Source organism: Physeter macrocephalus, chromosome 7, assembly GCF_002837175.3.
Source record: "Physeter macrocephalus isolate SW-GA chromosome 7, ASM283717v5, whole genome shotgun sequence".
Taxonomy (NCBI): Eukaryota; Metazoa; Chordata; class Mammalia; order Artiodactyla; family Physeteridae; genus Physeter; species Physeter macrocephalus.
In genome coordinates this window covers 64,091,974-64,107,275 of record NC_041220.1, presented here as the reverse complement: position 1 = coordinate 64,107,275, position 15,302 = coordinate 64,091,974, and the positions used below count along the sequence as shown (strand labels likewise).

General features: G+C 40.5%; 1 protein-coding gene and 1 pseudogene across 3 annotated transcripts; one reads left to right on the top strand and one right to left on the bottom strand.

The window, feature by feature from the left end:
• The first annotated feature begins 527 nt into the window (after positions 1-527).
• On the top strand, positions 528-12,596 carry COX18 (cytochrome c oxidase assembly factor COX18). 3 transcript variants are annotated; one of them, XM_024115409.3, is made up of 7 exons: positions 528-992; positions 1,584-1,684; positions 3,747-3,910; positions 4,598-4,722; positions 6,313-6,420; positions 6,782-6,832; positions 10,882-10,966. In XM_024115409.3, exons 1-6 carry the CDS (start codon positions 651-653, stop codon positions 6,830-6,832), a joined length of 891 nt encoding a protein of 296 aa, XP_023971177.1. In that variant the 5' UTR covers positions 528-650; the 3' UTR covers positions 10,882-10,966. The 3 variants fall into 3 exon arrangements, with proteins under 3 accessions (XP_023971177.1, XP_007126302.2, XP_007126303.2); XM_007126240.4 differs by lacking the exon at positions 6,782-6,832 and having other exon boundaries at positions 531-992; positions 10,882-12,596; XM_007126241.4 differs by lacking the exon at positions 6,782-6,832 and having other exon boundaries at positions 636-992; positions 4,601-4,722; positions 10,882-12,596.
• LOC112062059 (heterogeneous nuclear ribonucleoprotein A1-like) lies at positions 6,839-8,873 on the bottom strand (annotated as a pseudogene).
• Positions 12,597-15,302: the final 2,706 nt, after the last annotated feature.

Sequence of the window (15,302 nt, the reverse complement as noted above, 5' to 3'; positions counted from 1 at the left end):
CAGATGAGCCAATTAAATCTTTATACCACAGACTAAACCATGCCTAGTGCGTAAAGGTTGTTGATTAAAACAATCCAGAAACACACGCCTCTCTCCAAACTGGCATTTCAGCAACATGTTGACTCCTGGGTAGTATAATCTATCTCAATCTCTAGCGGAAGCAATTGGGGCGCACAAAAAGACGTGGGGGACTACCTCCTGCTCACATAAGGTAAAACTTAAACCGTGACCCGATTAGTTTAAGTGAAAAAGAACGTAAAGGCACAACCCGAAGACCAACTTTACAAGGTGAGCGCTTCACAGAAACCACCTCTCCCGGCCCAGGGCAGCAAGCCCCGCCCCCGAATCTGCAATTCCGGTCGAGCCTCTGAGGAGCTCCACCGCAGCACCGCGAAAGTTTCGTGTGTGCGCAGTAGGATTGCTTAGTAGGATTGCCGCGTGGGAAAGGCGGGACTTCCCTACCTCCTGCGTCATCTCTAGTGCGACGCGAGACGTCACTGGTGTGACTGGGAAAGTCAATTATGGCTGCCGGCGGGCTCTAGCTATCTTTACGCCCGCGGTCGCCGGCGCATGCGCGTAGCGGCCTCGGTGGAGCGGTACGCGCAGCTGGTCCGTGTCGTCCGCGTGTTGGATACAGTCGTGTGCAAGAAATGCTGTGTCGGCTGAGCGTTAGGTGGCTGCGGCCGCGGCCTGCCCTGCACCTCCGGGGCTTGGGCCCACCGGTCGCACCGGCCCCCACCGGTGGCGTCAAGCCCTCCACTCTGCCACTGTGGGCGGTGGCATCAGTCTCTGCAGTTGGCCCGAGCGACGCGGGTGGCTGGTATGAAGCCCTGGCTACGTCGGCGCCGGTGCAGGGCGCCGAGGACGTACTGCTCTTTGCGCACACCGCCTCGGGCCTGCCCTGGTGGGGCAGCATTCTCCTCACCACCGTGGCCCTGCGCGGCGCTGTCACGCTGCCCCTGGCTGCCTACCAGCACTACATCCTGGCCAAGGTGAGGGGCGCCGAGCCGCGCGTGGACCCGCTTCCGTGGTGAGGAGTGGTCGACGTCTACCCGGGGCTTAAGGTCCCCAGGTACTCCCGGAGTGCTTAGTCATCAGTACCAGTAAGGCAGTGAGCTACTTTACAAAAAGGAATTAACACAGGGCAGAAGTCAATGCAATTTTTGGTGGCTCTGTGACTGCCACAGAGCATATTAAAGATTCTTAAGAGACTTCTGTTTCCTCAGTTGACATTTCTGGGAAATCCAGGAATTGAAACATTAAAGTGCAGAGTGTAGTTCTTATATAATCCTTATAATAACCCTGTGAAGTAGGTGCTGATATACATTTTATATATGAGAGAACAGGACTTTAGAGGTTAAATAATTTGTCCAAGATCATACTGATGTACAAGCTGGAGTTTGAATTTGGTTGCAACTGAGGAAATCTTAAGTTAACATCTTATACGCAGACTTAGGGTTTCTTGACATGACCAGTAAACCACATTTTAAAATGAGCTGAGGGAATAGAGAGTGAAATTATGAATGGTTATGAATAAATGTCTTTTATGTTCTCATTACAAAGTCTACTTTTTCTTTAGCTAGGTGGAAAATTTGCAGCCAGAAATAAAAAACATTGCAAGGCATCTTAACCAAGACGTTGCAGTTCGTGCAAATCAGTTGGGGTGGTCCAAAAGAGCTGCCAGGTAAGCTAATTCTGTGCATATAAGACCATGAAAATATATATACATATATATAATATATAAGTGATATTTATGATATTTATTATAGGTTTTGGTATTCTGTAGCTTTAGCAGCAAAGTAGTTCTTTTTTCTCTTTAATATTTTAATAAGTTTATGTGGCATGGTAGTTTTATATACTGGACCGAAAGCAAAAAAAATAGGGAAACAAGAGGAGAGAGTTCCTTGTCCTTAAGGGACTTCAGGCTACTGAAAAAGACAGACGTGTGATCAAATAATGACTGAACTAAGTACTGTACAAAAGATTATGTACAAGGAGTTGGGTCATCACGGAAAGTCAGGAAAGGCTTCACAGGATGAAGATACTGTGACAGTTGTTGGGATTTTTGTCAACAAATGATACAGGTTATTTACAGACTTGACCTTTTGACAACATACAGCAGGTAGTAGCCCAAAGGAATGGGGAGGTAGAAAGTATGAATGCCATGGTAAAAGCAACTGGATAGGCAAGGTGTTGTCATTCTGCTCTGGTTACCCTGTGTAGGTGTCTGCCTGGGATCTTAGAAAGCCCTTGCCCCATGGCACAGTTCTGTGCTTACAGTCATCCACTAGGAACTTCTAAGTCCACCTCCTTCTATCAGCCTAAGCTAGTTCTGCTTAGTCAGTTTCCCAAATTCTGATCCTTACTAGCCTGTGAAAAAGTGTTCACCAGTTCACAGCAATGAGAAAAATAAGGGTTTTTTAGTATGAATATGTAATATATATATATATATAGCTTTCCATATATTTTTATCTATATAGGTGTAAATTTGCCAACTATCTTCGGTATGAAATTGTGTCCCTCTTTATATAGCGTGAAAAAGATCTGACATTTAAAAAAAATCATTTTTACAGCTTAATGTCTTTACTTGCTAAAACAGAAAGTTGGTAAACCTGTAGTTTTGAAGTTTTACTGATCAGGGAAATCTGAGGACTACAGCTTTAGGCCAGAAGAACGGATTAGTAGCTGCTCACCTGGGTTATAAATGCAGCCTAGACAAGACTGTGGCACCTTGCTTATGCAGCACTGGCAGGATGATTGTCCAGACACATCCTTAAACAGATGAGGAGTGGCTTTCTAGGAAGACATATCTGAGGTTTCCTGCATTTTCAGTGGAGCTGGGTTTTGAGGCATGAAAGGGAGGTTGTCAGGTGAACAGCCAGGAAACTGGGCAGTCCACACAGATGATATAATAACTTCCAAAGGCATGCTGATGTGGAAGTCTGATTTGTTGGATGACCCCAGTCATTCAAAGGACCAGAATATATAGGTGTCTCAAGAAGAGTAACAGGAAATAAAGTTGGAAAAGTAGGCAGAGGCTGAATTACAAAGAGCCTGCAATGTCTCCATATACTGTCTTAATTCAGTACATTATAATTTGATTAAATTCAGCAAACCTATTGAAAACCAACCTTGTACAAAACATGCTATGAGAGATTTAAAGATGAAGACCCAATACTATAGTCTAGAAAGTGGGACTTAAGAACAGAAATAACTAATATGGTTAATAGAGAAACAGAGTAAGAAAGTTTTTATGAAAGAGTTGATTGAAGAGTGAAGACCATTTTGACGGGCCAAGAGCATACACAGTACAGAACCACATTTCAAGGTATGTTTGGGGATCAAGTGATTGAGCTTGGCTGGAGTGGAGAGATATGAGTAAAATGTGCTTTCATCTCTAGTATTTGTGATTTAAATTGTCGTCATAACCGTGTTAGTAGTGAAATTTCCCTCCTCAAAGCCTAGTTTGCCAGAGATCACCAGAATCAAAGACTGTAGTCTGACAGTGTCAGATTTATCAAATTGTTAATGTAATTTACGAACATTGCAAAAGAACTTTGAGTAAAAGGCTGTATTTGCCTTTTGTTTAGGCAGCCCCGTGGTATAGCTTAGGACAACCAAAAATCCTGCATAAATCCTTTAGCCAGTAACCACAGCACAGGTGTGTTTGTGCTGTGGGGATGAAGCACTGCTAGTAGTCAAATGACATTTTCTCCTTTCCCTTTTTCCCTCTTCCCTCAAACTAGGCTCACTTATCTAAAGACTATGCGGAGGCTTGTTTCAGAGCTGTATGTTCGGGATAACTGCCACCCTTTCAAAGCCACTGTGTTGGTCTGGATTCAGCTTCCAATGTGGATATTCATGTCTGTTGCTCTCCGGAATTTTAGCACAGGGGCAACACATTCAGAAGGTAGTTATTATTGAAGTCTGTTTCACCCAAATAAGTTTTCTAACATTGTCTTTGTACTCTTAAAAAAAAAGAAAAAACCAAGCAAAAAATAAAAAACATCCATACTTCTCATAACTAGAATACACTTTTATCATCTCCCTTACAAGGGTATAGAATTTAAAATATTAAGTTTAAAGCAAACTAGCTGTGTTGAGAAAACAAATCAATCTAGGAAGGACGTCACTAGTACTGCTTCTTGGAGGTCATGATAAAATTAGTGTTATAATTCCATAATATGGTTTCCTGGCCAAGAATTTTTTTTATTTATAAATTTAAGAAGCCAGAAAAGCTTTCACAGTTATAAGTGTAAACATTAATTAAGAAAGGTTATAAACTAAAGGGCTTGTTTTTTACTTTCATTTAAAGGCATTTCTAACCAGAAAGTAATCTAAATAGACTTGAAAGAAAGTCTAATTTTTAAAATTTAAGTCTGAAAAGATTACTGCTACATATCTTTATTGTCTCTACATCTATTTACTACAGAAAGCTTCTTGCCTCTTTCTCAGTACAGGAAGAACTAACTTATGTTGTGGAATGAAAATAACCTGAATAAAAAGTGCAAATCTTTAGTGTGAGGAACACCTTATTGGAATTACTTCCCTCTGCTATTTTAGAAATTCTTTTGTTTTACTTATAAAAATGTTTCAGCAGGTTTTTCTGTTCAGGAGCATTTAGCTACTGGTGGGGTCCTATGGTTTCCTGACCTCACTGCCCTGGATTCCACTTGGATTCTGCCTGTCTCCATTGGTGTCATCAATTTATTAATAGTGGAGGTCAGTGGTTTTAAATGAGATTTGCTTGCCATTTAAATCATTGGGGTTTTGTTGCTGTTCTGACTTCAAATGTAAACGTATTTGAGTTGGTGGTGATAGCTCTGAGCTAAAATTGAGACTCCTTAGTTTTGGTCGCTGATCAGCTGTTGATAAATTGTCTTAGGCCAGTTCCTTAACATCTCTGGGGGTCAGAATGCTCATAATTAAAATAAGAGAGCTGAATTAGAACATTTCCAAAATGTCTTTTAGCTTTAAAATTATATGATTCTAATACATACAGTTTTGTGATCTGCTTTTTGGTAAAGACAGCAGTTAAGATGCCTAATGAATCTGGTTTTCTTCCCACAATATATTGATGTTTTGTGTATATGTTTTATATGTCAATTTGTAGGTGGTCAGTACCTGACTGCCATTTTTTAGTTGCACAACCTTAGAAAAGTCATAGAACTTCTTTATAAGATGGAGTGGAGAAACATACATATAAAATATGACCCCTATTCCATAAAGAACTGTTCTCAGATGTTGAGTGGAACATAGACTCTTTGAGTTAGAAGAAACCTTAGAAAAGACCTAACTCAGTTGAGATTTCACAGACCTCATATCCACTGCTCTCTGTTTGGGAAATCTAATACACCCCTTATTTTTTCAGACGAGAAAAGTGAGGATGATACTCTGAGGTCTTGGGTGAAGTTTTCCTGAGGAAAGACTCTATGTGTAGTCTAAGTGTGTTAGCCTAAGAGCAACCAGCACAGTTCTGTTAACGTGGTTGGTAATTAGTGAATATTTCTTAGAAAGAAAGAATCCATGACACAGGGTCACAGTGAATAATGTCAGTCCTCTAGTCTTTCTTTTATTCCATCTAACGACCCAGCATGCATAAGTTTAATAAAAGCCTGTTCTTACTTAACATTCACCATGTGCCAGGCACTATTGTAAGCAATTTACATGAATTAACTCATTTAATTCTTAAAATAATCCTGTGATGTTGGTGCGACTATTATCCCCATTTTAAGGTGCAGAAGGTAAGGCACAGAAAGGTTGAGTAACTTGTGCAAGGTAACATAACCACTGAATGCAGGGCTGCCTTGTGAATCTAGGTAGTTTGAGTGTAGAATCTGTGCTCATAATCATTAAGTTATGCTGCCTCTTAAATAAGATTCATAAATCATAACTGCCTTTCCTAGCCTTGGTTCTTTTCCGTCCTCCACGTAGCCAGATCGCAAACCTTTGAGATACCTGTTAAGTTCCTTCTTTATGCCAGGTCCTGTGTTTAGGTGCTAAAAAACAAGGACAGTGGTTCATACATAACACCTATCTTGAAGGGACTTCAGTTTTACAGACAGTCTTTAAAAAACACTGACTTGTAAAAATTATGCTGTGATACTGTTTAGTATAGATGAATCTCTTTATTGCTGTTATTTAAAGTTCCATTTAAGAATTTTACATAAATTTATCGATTTATTTTAAATTTTTATTGCTTTTCTTAAAATATAGGTAGAGGCCAGTCAAAAATCAGTTTGTATTTTAAAGCTTGTCTCATTTCATGTGCATTTCAATAATCAGCATGTGTTATATATTCTACCCCTTCAGATTTTTGCTCTGCAAAAAATTGGAATGTCTCGTTTCCAGACATATATTACGTACTTTGTTCGTGCAGTATCAGTGTTGATGATTCCAATTGCAGCGACAGTACCTTCAGTGAGTAAGCACCAGTATTGCGTGAAGCATGTGCTAAATATAAATCTTCTGTTTCTAGCTTAGACTGGCTGGGATTCTGCCTCTTCTATTGAGCTTCCTCTGACTACTCAATCCCTTACTGGTTTCTGGGTTTCTGTAGTAACGAATCTACTGTCTCTATCACCAAGTGACATCTGAATATTTCTTGGGGGATTGGTTAATCTTCCTTTACGTGAATGTCTTAACCCTCCTATTAAACCAAACTCCTTTTCCTCTTTTTTTTTTTTTTTTTTAATCTTGCAAAGTACCTGACACAGTACTATGAACGTAGTATTTGCTCTGTTTGATTAACTGATATATTGAATTCTTTCTGTCTTCATAGACTGGTCCAAGGAATTTTAGCACTGAAAAAAGAAACAAAACTTTGTGCTAGGTTTGTATGGGTTCATATGTAATATTGTTTAATCTCATAACAGTTTTATGAGATATGTATACTTGTCCCTATATATATGTAATTAAACTTTTATAGAAATAGAAAAAGAAATGTTATATTTGCAGTTATTTCCTAATTTTAGCCTTTTGCTTCCATGGATACTTTAATGCTAAGATGGGTAAAGCTATGTCAGGTATAGAGCTGTCTTAGCTCAGAGCCAGCACATAGACCATAAAGTAATAGTCATTTGTTGCTGGTAGTTAGAGTTATATCATTTATATAAAAATACTTTATAGGACTTGTCCTAGGAATCTGAAATAGTATGTTTTCATCATAAAAAATGTGAATTAAATGTTTTTTTTTTAAGACACATTTATTCAGCATCATGATCAGACTATTACATTTAGCAATCAATAGCATGGGTGCAAAAAAAAAAAAGTCACAGTGAAAACCTTTGTTGGAATGCTTTACAAATAACCTGTTATACACTTAGTCACAAATACAGTCCTCCAGTTTTTTTGCCCATACACATGAGTATTGTCTAAAACATGTCTTTGTAGTATCTAGGCCCTGCTGGCTGAGTTCACAAATCTGTTGTAGCCTGTAGCTTCCCTGTCACTTCTCTGGCTATACTCTCCTGCTGAGCTTTGTTTCCTGGCAGTAATTACAACCTTCTGCCACTGCCAGAGCTCCTGCTGCTGCTGGAACCGCCATAGCCGCCTTGGTTTTATCGTTTGACGAAGTATTGGCCTCCGCCACCATAGAGGCGAGAACTTCTGCCTCCAGAGTTTCCTCCTTTCATGCGTCCAGAATTTGAAGATTGACTGTTGTAAATGCCAAAATCATTGTAGCTTCCGCCACCTCTGAAATTGCTTCCGTCATTACCAAATCCATTATAGCCATCCCCACTGCCACCATATCCCCCACCACCGTGGCTGCCACCAAAGCCACCTCGACCACTGAAGTTTCCTCCACCACCAGAGTTGTCATTCCCACCAAAACCACCGCCACAACCACCACCAAAGTTTCCAGAACCACTTCGACCTCTGGCTGGATGAAGCACTAGCCATCTCTTGCTGAGATAGGGCTTTCCGTACTTCACAGCTGTGGCCATTCACAGTGTGGTATTTCTGAATGAAAGTCTTGTCTATGGAGTCATGGTCACCAAAGGTTACGAAAAGCAAAGTCTCTCTTTTTGCCGCTGCCTTGGTCAGTCATGATTTCAGTCACTTCAGTTTTCCCATACTGTTAAGAATACTCTCTTAGGTGATGTGCTTCAATGTCTTCTTTAATGCCACTAACAAAAATCTTTTTCACAGTTAAGTGGGCACCAGGTCTTTGAGAATCTTCTCTTGAGACGGCCCTCTTTGGTTCCCCAACTCTCCCATCCACCTTGTGTGGCCTTGCCTTCATGGCCGCATCCACCTCCTCCACAGTGGCATACGTGACAAACCCGAAGCCTCTGGAGTGCCTGGTGTTTGGATCCCTCGTTACCACACAGTCTGTGAGCGTTCCCCTTGGCTGAAAATGGCTCCCCAGACTCTCATCGGTTGGCTCAAAGCTCAAACCTCCGATGAAGAGCTTCTGTAGATGTTCGGGCTCTTTGGGAGACTCCGACTTACACATGATGGCAGTAGACGGGGGAGACTTCAACGACGATTACTTGGCAGTGTCCATGGGCTCAATTAAATGTTAAATGTTTTTAAGCTGTCACTTAGACATAGTACCATCATTAATCCTGTTTAAAATAAGTTTCCTTGTTTCTAAAATAGACACCATAATGTCTGTGAGAATTAATGAAATGACAAGTGTCTATTATAGTACTTTTCATGTAATAATAATATTGTTATAAAATACTCTGTAAAAACAGAACAATACAAATTCACTACATTTCTAAGGAGAAATAATACCAATTATAACTGAGGAAACCCCCAGATCAAGTAAAATAGGAGCAGTAAAGTTGTAGTGAGAGGTTGGATTCAAAGTGAGTAACAGATCTGAAAAACAGTGTCTTTTTTTTTTTTAAAGCTTTTTTTTTTTTTTTTTTTTTTTTTTTTTACTTATTTTATCTTATTTATTTTTGTCAGTGTTGGGTCTTTGTTGCTGTGGGCGGGCTTTCTCTAGTTGCAGCGAGCGGGGGCTACTCTTGGTTGCGATGCGCAGACTTCTCATTGTGACTGCGGTGGCTTCTCTTGTGGAGCATGGGCTGTAGGTGTGCGGGCTCAGTAGCTGTGGCTCGCAGGCTCTGGAGCGCAGGCTCAGTAGTGTGGCGCATGGGCTTAGTTGCTTCCCGGCATGTGGGATCTTCCCGGACCAGGGCTCGAACCCGGGTCCCCTGCACTGGCAGGTAGATTCTTAACCACTGCGCCACCAGGGAAGCCCTGAAAAACAGTGTCTTAAGTACCCCAAAATTCATTCGCTCAAATACAGGAAATTCTGAATTAGGTAATTTAATGTAGAGCTGATGTAGCATCCCTGTGAAGACTTGAGAAAGGCAGCCTGCTTCTCTCTCAGTGCTGCATCGTCCACAGCCTGTAATGGTCTTGAAGGCCGCAGGATAGTCATGATGGCCACTGGAGTTTGTTACCTTGCGAGAATAGTAAAAAGGTTCCTCAAACGCAGTCAGCCCCTTTCAGGACCCTGGCCAGGTGCCCCACCAAACACTGAGCTTCCATCTTAAATATGTGGCTGTACCTAACTGCAGAAGAGGTTGGGAAGGATAGTCTTCTTTTTCTTTTTTTTAGATGGCAGTATACCCTGCTGAAAATTAGTATTTTTTTTTACTAAGGAAGAAGAATGATACTTAGTAGGCAGTTTTTAGTCTGACGTAGTTGAGGCTCAGGATACTGTTTGCTTTGTGGATAAGTTTGATGATGGTAGTTAATATTTATTCAACATTAACATTGTACCAGGCCCTTTTTAAAATCATTTACATATATTAGTACACATATTTATCCCAACAATGCACTGAAGTAGGAGCTATTATAATCTCCACTTTACTGCTGAGGAAACTGAAGCACAGAGAGGTTAAGTAACTCATCAGGGTTACTCATCTTTTAAGTGGCAGAGTCTAACACACATCCAGGCAGTTTGGCTCTTACTCTTAACTACTGTGCTAACCTGCCTTTAAGGATGTATTGGTTACTGCCCTTAAAAACTTGCTCTGGAACAAATGCAAGTGCTTAATATGGGCGACATACTGTGCTTACCATTCTACCTGAATGTTCTCATTTATTCCTCACAGCATCTCTTTGAGGTGGGTACAGTTCTGTCCCCGTTTTATAGAAGAGAAAACTGAAACAAGAAAAATAACATACCCAAAGTTAAATAAATAGATTTCAAACTCAGGCAATTTGACTCTGGGACCTGGATTCAACCACCACATGGTCTTGCCTCTGGGGACTGATTACCTTCTGATGCCAAAGAAAGGTTTGGGAAAGATGTATGTATGTATGGGAATGTCTTGAGAGGCCGCAGAACTTAGTCTTTGACCTAAATAAGTCAATCTGAATGGTAGTAAAAAAGAGAGTTGAGGATAATGCTGAGACTCTGTCTCAGGAAAAGGCAAAGATAATGCAGTCCTGACTACACTTAGAAAATGGTTAGTGGGAAAAATTTGGAAGATAGGTGACTGTATATAGGTCTAGGGGGGCTAAATTTGCCATGATAAATGGCCGTGCCCCCAGTAGCGTACTTTCAATGTAGTAGCCTGTCAAGACTCTTGGTGGGGAAAAAGTATGCCTAACTGCCAGAGACGGAGGTGAGATCTCTCTTGGACCTCTGCTTGGGAGCTGTTCTCTGTCATCCACTTTCTGTCATGAATACCTCTCCTTTTTGTTTCTTTTCGCTTTTGAGTCTTCCTTTAAACTTTCTTACCTATCTATTAGATCTGTCAGGTATCTAATAGCTACTGAAGGTCTTGGTCAGTCCTGGTGTACTTATATTTACAGAGATTGTAATTTTTTTTTTATTGCCTACCTATTTCTAGACGTTGGTGTCCTTGGAGAATGGAGAGATGCTAACTTTCACGTCCTTTCTTCTCTTTACAGTCAATTGTTCTCTACTGGTTATGCTCCAGCCTCATGGGCCTTTCACAGAACTTGCTGCTGCGTTCTCCTAGATTTCGCCAGCTTTGTCGAATACCGTTGACCAAGTCAGATTCAGACACTCCTTATAAAGACCTCTTTGCTGCCTTTTACGCCAAGTTCATTTCAAGAAAATGACATACTTTCTAGTAATTTTGAAACAATTACAAGTTTCACTGTTAATGTATATAGAAGATTTAGAAATTCAGATATGGTTTAATTTGCTTTTTAAAATCATGAGCTCTGTGAAGTACTGTGGATTAAGATATAATCCAGATATATTTGACAGTACTTAAAATCTTTTAAGTGCTAAAAATGTAGTATGTTCAGTTATATAAAAGTGGGATCAAAGTGTCGGGCCCTGTTCTCCGCCGGTATACTCAGAAAGCCTATCCTTCATATCTCTTTTACCTAAGACCTTCCACAACCTCAGTGAAGAACTGATGAAATAAAATTCATGTTTTATGGCAAGATGAGAAAAGTTTAAACATAAATTTTTTCTTTGTCCCTTTGGGCCTCCTCCCTCCCCTTTAGCAGGTATCGTGCATCTGCATTAACCAGAGCTCTTCAGGAGATGACATTCCTTAATCTCATTAAGGGACGCTGACTCTTAGGAGATAACCTTCCTTCTTGTAAGGGACCATGATGACTCATGACCTCCTATTTGCTTTGTACCTGTAGGTCTGGATTGTGTAAACCATTAATAATATGTCGTATGACATAAGCCCTTTGTCTCAAAAACGTACGTAACTGTGCTTTGACCCCTAATGGGCAGAACAGTCCCCAGAGCTTTGTGAAAGTCTGCTTCTCAGATTATAATCCTCAAATTGGCTTGAAAATTTTCCATTTCTTTCTTAAACTGTTGATGAGTTTTTCTGTTGACAGGACTGTACATAAAAGCACTTTGATCCTGGTTGATTCCTGTCCATAGGAACCACAAGGCCTGGCAGTTACCACACACACAAAAATTACCGGCTGAGGAGTGGCAGCAAAAGAGATTAAACCAAGAAAGCACTTTTACACAGAAGCCTTGCCTAGTTCTTAGAGCAGTAACTTTTGCTTTGCTGTAACTTGAACATGAGAGAGATCCGACACAACTGTCCCAAAGGAATATGTAACAAGAGAACCCTGTTCCCTGTATTCTCACTGACTACCTTCTTGACGGCCCAGTTTTTAACGTAAGTTTTGCAAGATAGTCTTACCTTTAATTGCCTAGGCCTATACTGCTGATTTTCTTGATGGAAAGACCTTAAAATCAAAATAAACGCTTTAAGAAAGCAGTCCGGCTTCCCTGGTGGCACAGTGGTTAAGAATCCGCCTGCTGGGCTTCCCTGGTGGCGCAGCGGTTGAGAGTCCGCCTGCCGATGCAGGGGACGCGGGTTCGAGCCCTGGTCCGGGAAGATCCCACATGCTGTGGAGCAGCTAAGCCTGTGTGCCACAACTACTGAGCCTGCTCTCTAGAGCCCGTGAGCCACAACTACTGAGCCTGCGTGCTGCAACTGCTGAAGGCCACACGCCTAGAGCCCGTGCTCCACAACAAGAGAAGCCACCGCAATGAGAAGCCTGCGCACCGCAACGAACAGCAGCTCCCGCTCAACACAGCTAGCGAAAGCCTGTGCGCAGCAGCAAAGATCCAGTGCAGCCAAAGATAAACATAAATAAATAATAAATTTTTTTAAAAAAGCAGCCACTGTTAATGAGTTTTTCTGTCTAAGGCAACAAAAAAGAAATTTCTATCCTTGAAAGTCCCTGCTAGACTCCAGAGGGCCAAGAATTTCTTGAAAAAGAAGCCTCTGGGGAAAATGCCCCATTTCCATATTATCTATTTTGAGAAAATTTTACGGTCATGCTCCTCTTCCTTTGTATCCCTGATATGGCAGTTATATTTGTTTTTCCTTAGTTGAGAAGGCAGCATTGTATTTAATTTAGCTTTGTTTTTTGTCTTCTGGCTAAATTGTAGCTCTCCGGGGAAACTTAAAACTGGAATATGAAATATACCTAACTATATCCCTTTCATTGCAGCTGCATATCTGCATGTTCCAACGGTAGTACAATTGATAATTTGAGGAATTTCTTCTAATTATAACCTTAAACTTCCTGGCTTTTCTGTGAGTGATGGATGCTTCTGAGGGTAAGGAGTATTAAAAATATGAATTCTGTATCTGAGAGAATTAACAGCTTATTCCATGTTATTCAAAATGTGTCCCATGTGTTGCTATAGGTAGGAAACTCCTTTTGTGGTTTCATTATAGAAGCTTCATTTGTGCTTATATGAGTTTTCAAATACAGATGTTCCATTTTGGGATGCAAGTGAAAACCAGAAATTCCCATTTAAAATTACAGTCACAACCAAGTAGAGATTTTAAAATGAAATATCTTCTTCCTTATCTTTAACTTTCATCTATCTACATCATAATGTGTTACTTTATTTTAAAATACAGTCGATCCTCATTATTCACAGTTTCATATTTGTGAATTCACCTACTCACTAAAATTTATTTGTAAAATGCTCGTGATGTTTTTGCTGTTACTAGCAACGTGTGGCTGCACGCTCAGAGCAGCAAAAAATTTGAGACCAGTGTACACATTCCCAGCAACAGTCAAATCAAGTGACACTGCGTTTTGTTTCAGCTCTCATACTGTAAACGTGTCCTTCTTGTTGTCTATTTAGTGCCACGTTTTTCTCATTTTTACACTTTTTGGTGATGATTTCTCTGTTTAAGATGGCCCCCAAGCACTAAGTACAAGAAGACTGTGATGTCCTCGCAGAGAAAATATGTGTTATGTAAGCCTCTTTCCAGTGTGAGTTACAGTGCTACTGGCCATGAGTTCAGTGTTAATGAATCAACAATATATATTAAATAAGATGTCTTTAAACAGAAACACACATAGGACGTGATTATGTCTTGATTGGTTGATGAAATTGGTTGTTGTGACCAAAGGCTTGAAGCAACCTAACTCTGAATTTCCTCTAGGAGTGATGGGTGGCTTTATAGAACAAAACTACCGTGAATAATGAGAATTGAATGTATTTCAGCCTATGCCACACAGTTTTATAGTCATATGATGGTTTAAATCAGGCATCCTTAAATTGAGGACCCATGGGCCACAAATCTAGCTCACTGCCCTTTTTTGTACAGCCTGAAAGCCAAGAGTAGTTTTTACATTCTTAAATGATTGAAAAAAAATGAAAAGATAATATTTTTTGACACATAAAAATTATATGAAGTTCACATTTCAGTGTTTTACTGGAGCACAGCCATGTTTGTTTATGTATTGTCTGTGGCTTTCATGCTTCAACTGCAGAGCTGAGTGGTTGTGACAGAGATTTTATGTCACAGTGCTTCATACTCTGCTCAGCACACAGATCTTAGCGATGCAGTTATAACTCCACAGCATTTCATGTGTACTGCCCTACTGCGACATTTTATTTTTTATTACCAGTTCATATACAGTCAAAATAAGAAAAGTGGATTTCAAATGTCATACTTTTAAAGCACAGTAGAGTATGGATTGTTTTGTTATTGAATTAGATGGCAAAACATTGTGTTTATTATGCAGTGACACTATCGCTGCGCTGAAAGAACACTATGTATGTTGACATTACCAGACATCATGGTATTCCCAACTTGCAGGAAAGCGATGGTCAGAAAAAGTAGAAAATTTAAAGTGGAATATCTCATCACAGCAGAATGGATTTGAAAGAAAAACAACTAATGGAAAATTCTGTTTCCTCTATACACTACCCACAGAACCCTTCTGGCCACCAAATGTGTGTGTGTGTTCTCCATACCAAGCAGTTCTCCAGTTCTTTGCAGGCACCAACTGAGTGTCCTACAACTTAGTTCAGTTCTGATACTACCTGGAGTTTTTACCTGAAAACTGGGTTTCCCTCTTGGTGGGTGTCCAGCCAAGAGACACAAACAAGCCAAAGATCAGGAGAAGAAAGGATTTATTACTTGCAGCAAGTAAGGAGGACACAGGGGATTTTCCAAAAGGAATGTCTCCCCGAACTGCAAAATTGGGGAAGTTTTAAGCTAAGGATATGTGCACATTCAGGAAGGGGCTAGAGCAAAGGAGAATTCAGCACAGAACTGGGGCAAATGTCGACGGAGTCCAAGCTCCCAAGGGTCAGAAAAGGTTAACATCATCATTCCTTAGGTTCTGCCCTGAGTGTCTCAGTGTGTAGTTACCATCCTCCACCTGGGTGGGGGCCTTAGTGCCTTCAGAACTCAAAGATAATGTATCAAATTGTTATGTATATCCCTTGAGGAGGAACTAGGACTCTTTTATCTCTGAACTGTTGTTTCTTTTTTTTTTTTTTTTTTTTTTTTTTTTGCGGTCCGCGGGCCTCTTACTGCTGTGGCCTCTCCCGTTGCAGAGCA

What these genes read in the sequence shown, in the direction of transcription:
- COX18 (XM_007126240.4), top strand. Translation starts at nt 651, where the DNA reads ATGCTGTGTCGGCTGAGCGTTAGGTGGCTGCGGCCGCGGCCTGCCCTG. An exon ending in AGCACTACATCCTGGCCAAG is followed by an intron (nt 993 to 1,583) that starts GTGAGGGGCGCC and finishes TTCTTTAGCTAG; the next exon opens with GTGGAAAATTTGCAGCCAGA. An exon ending in AGGGGCAACACATTCAGAAG is followed by an intron (nt 3,911 to 4,597) that starts GTAGTTATTATT and finishes AAAATGTTTCAG; the next exon opens with CAGGTTTTTCTGTTCAGGAG.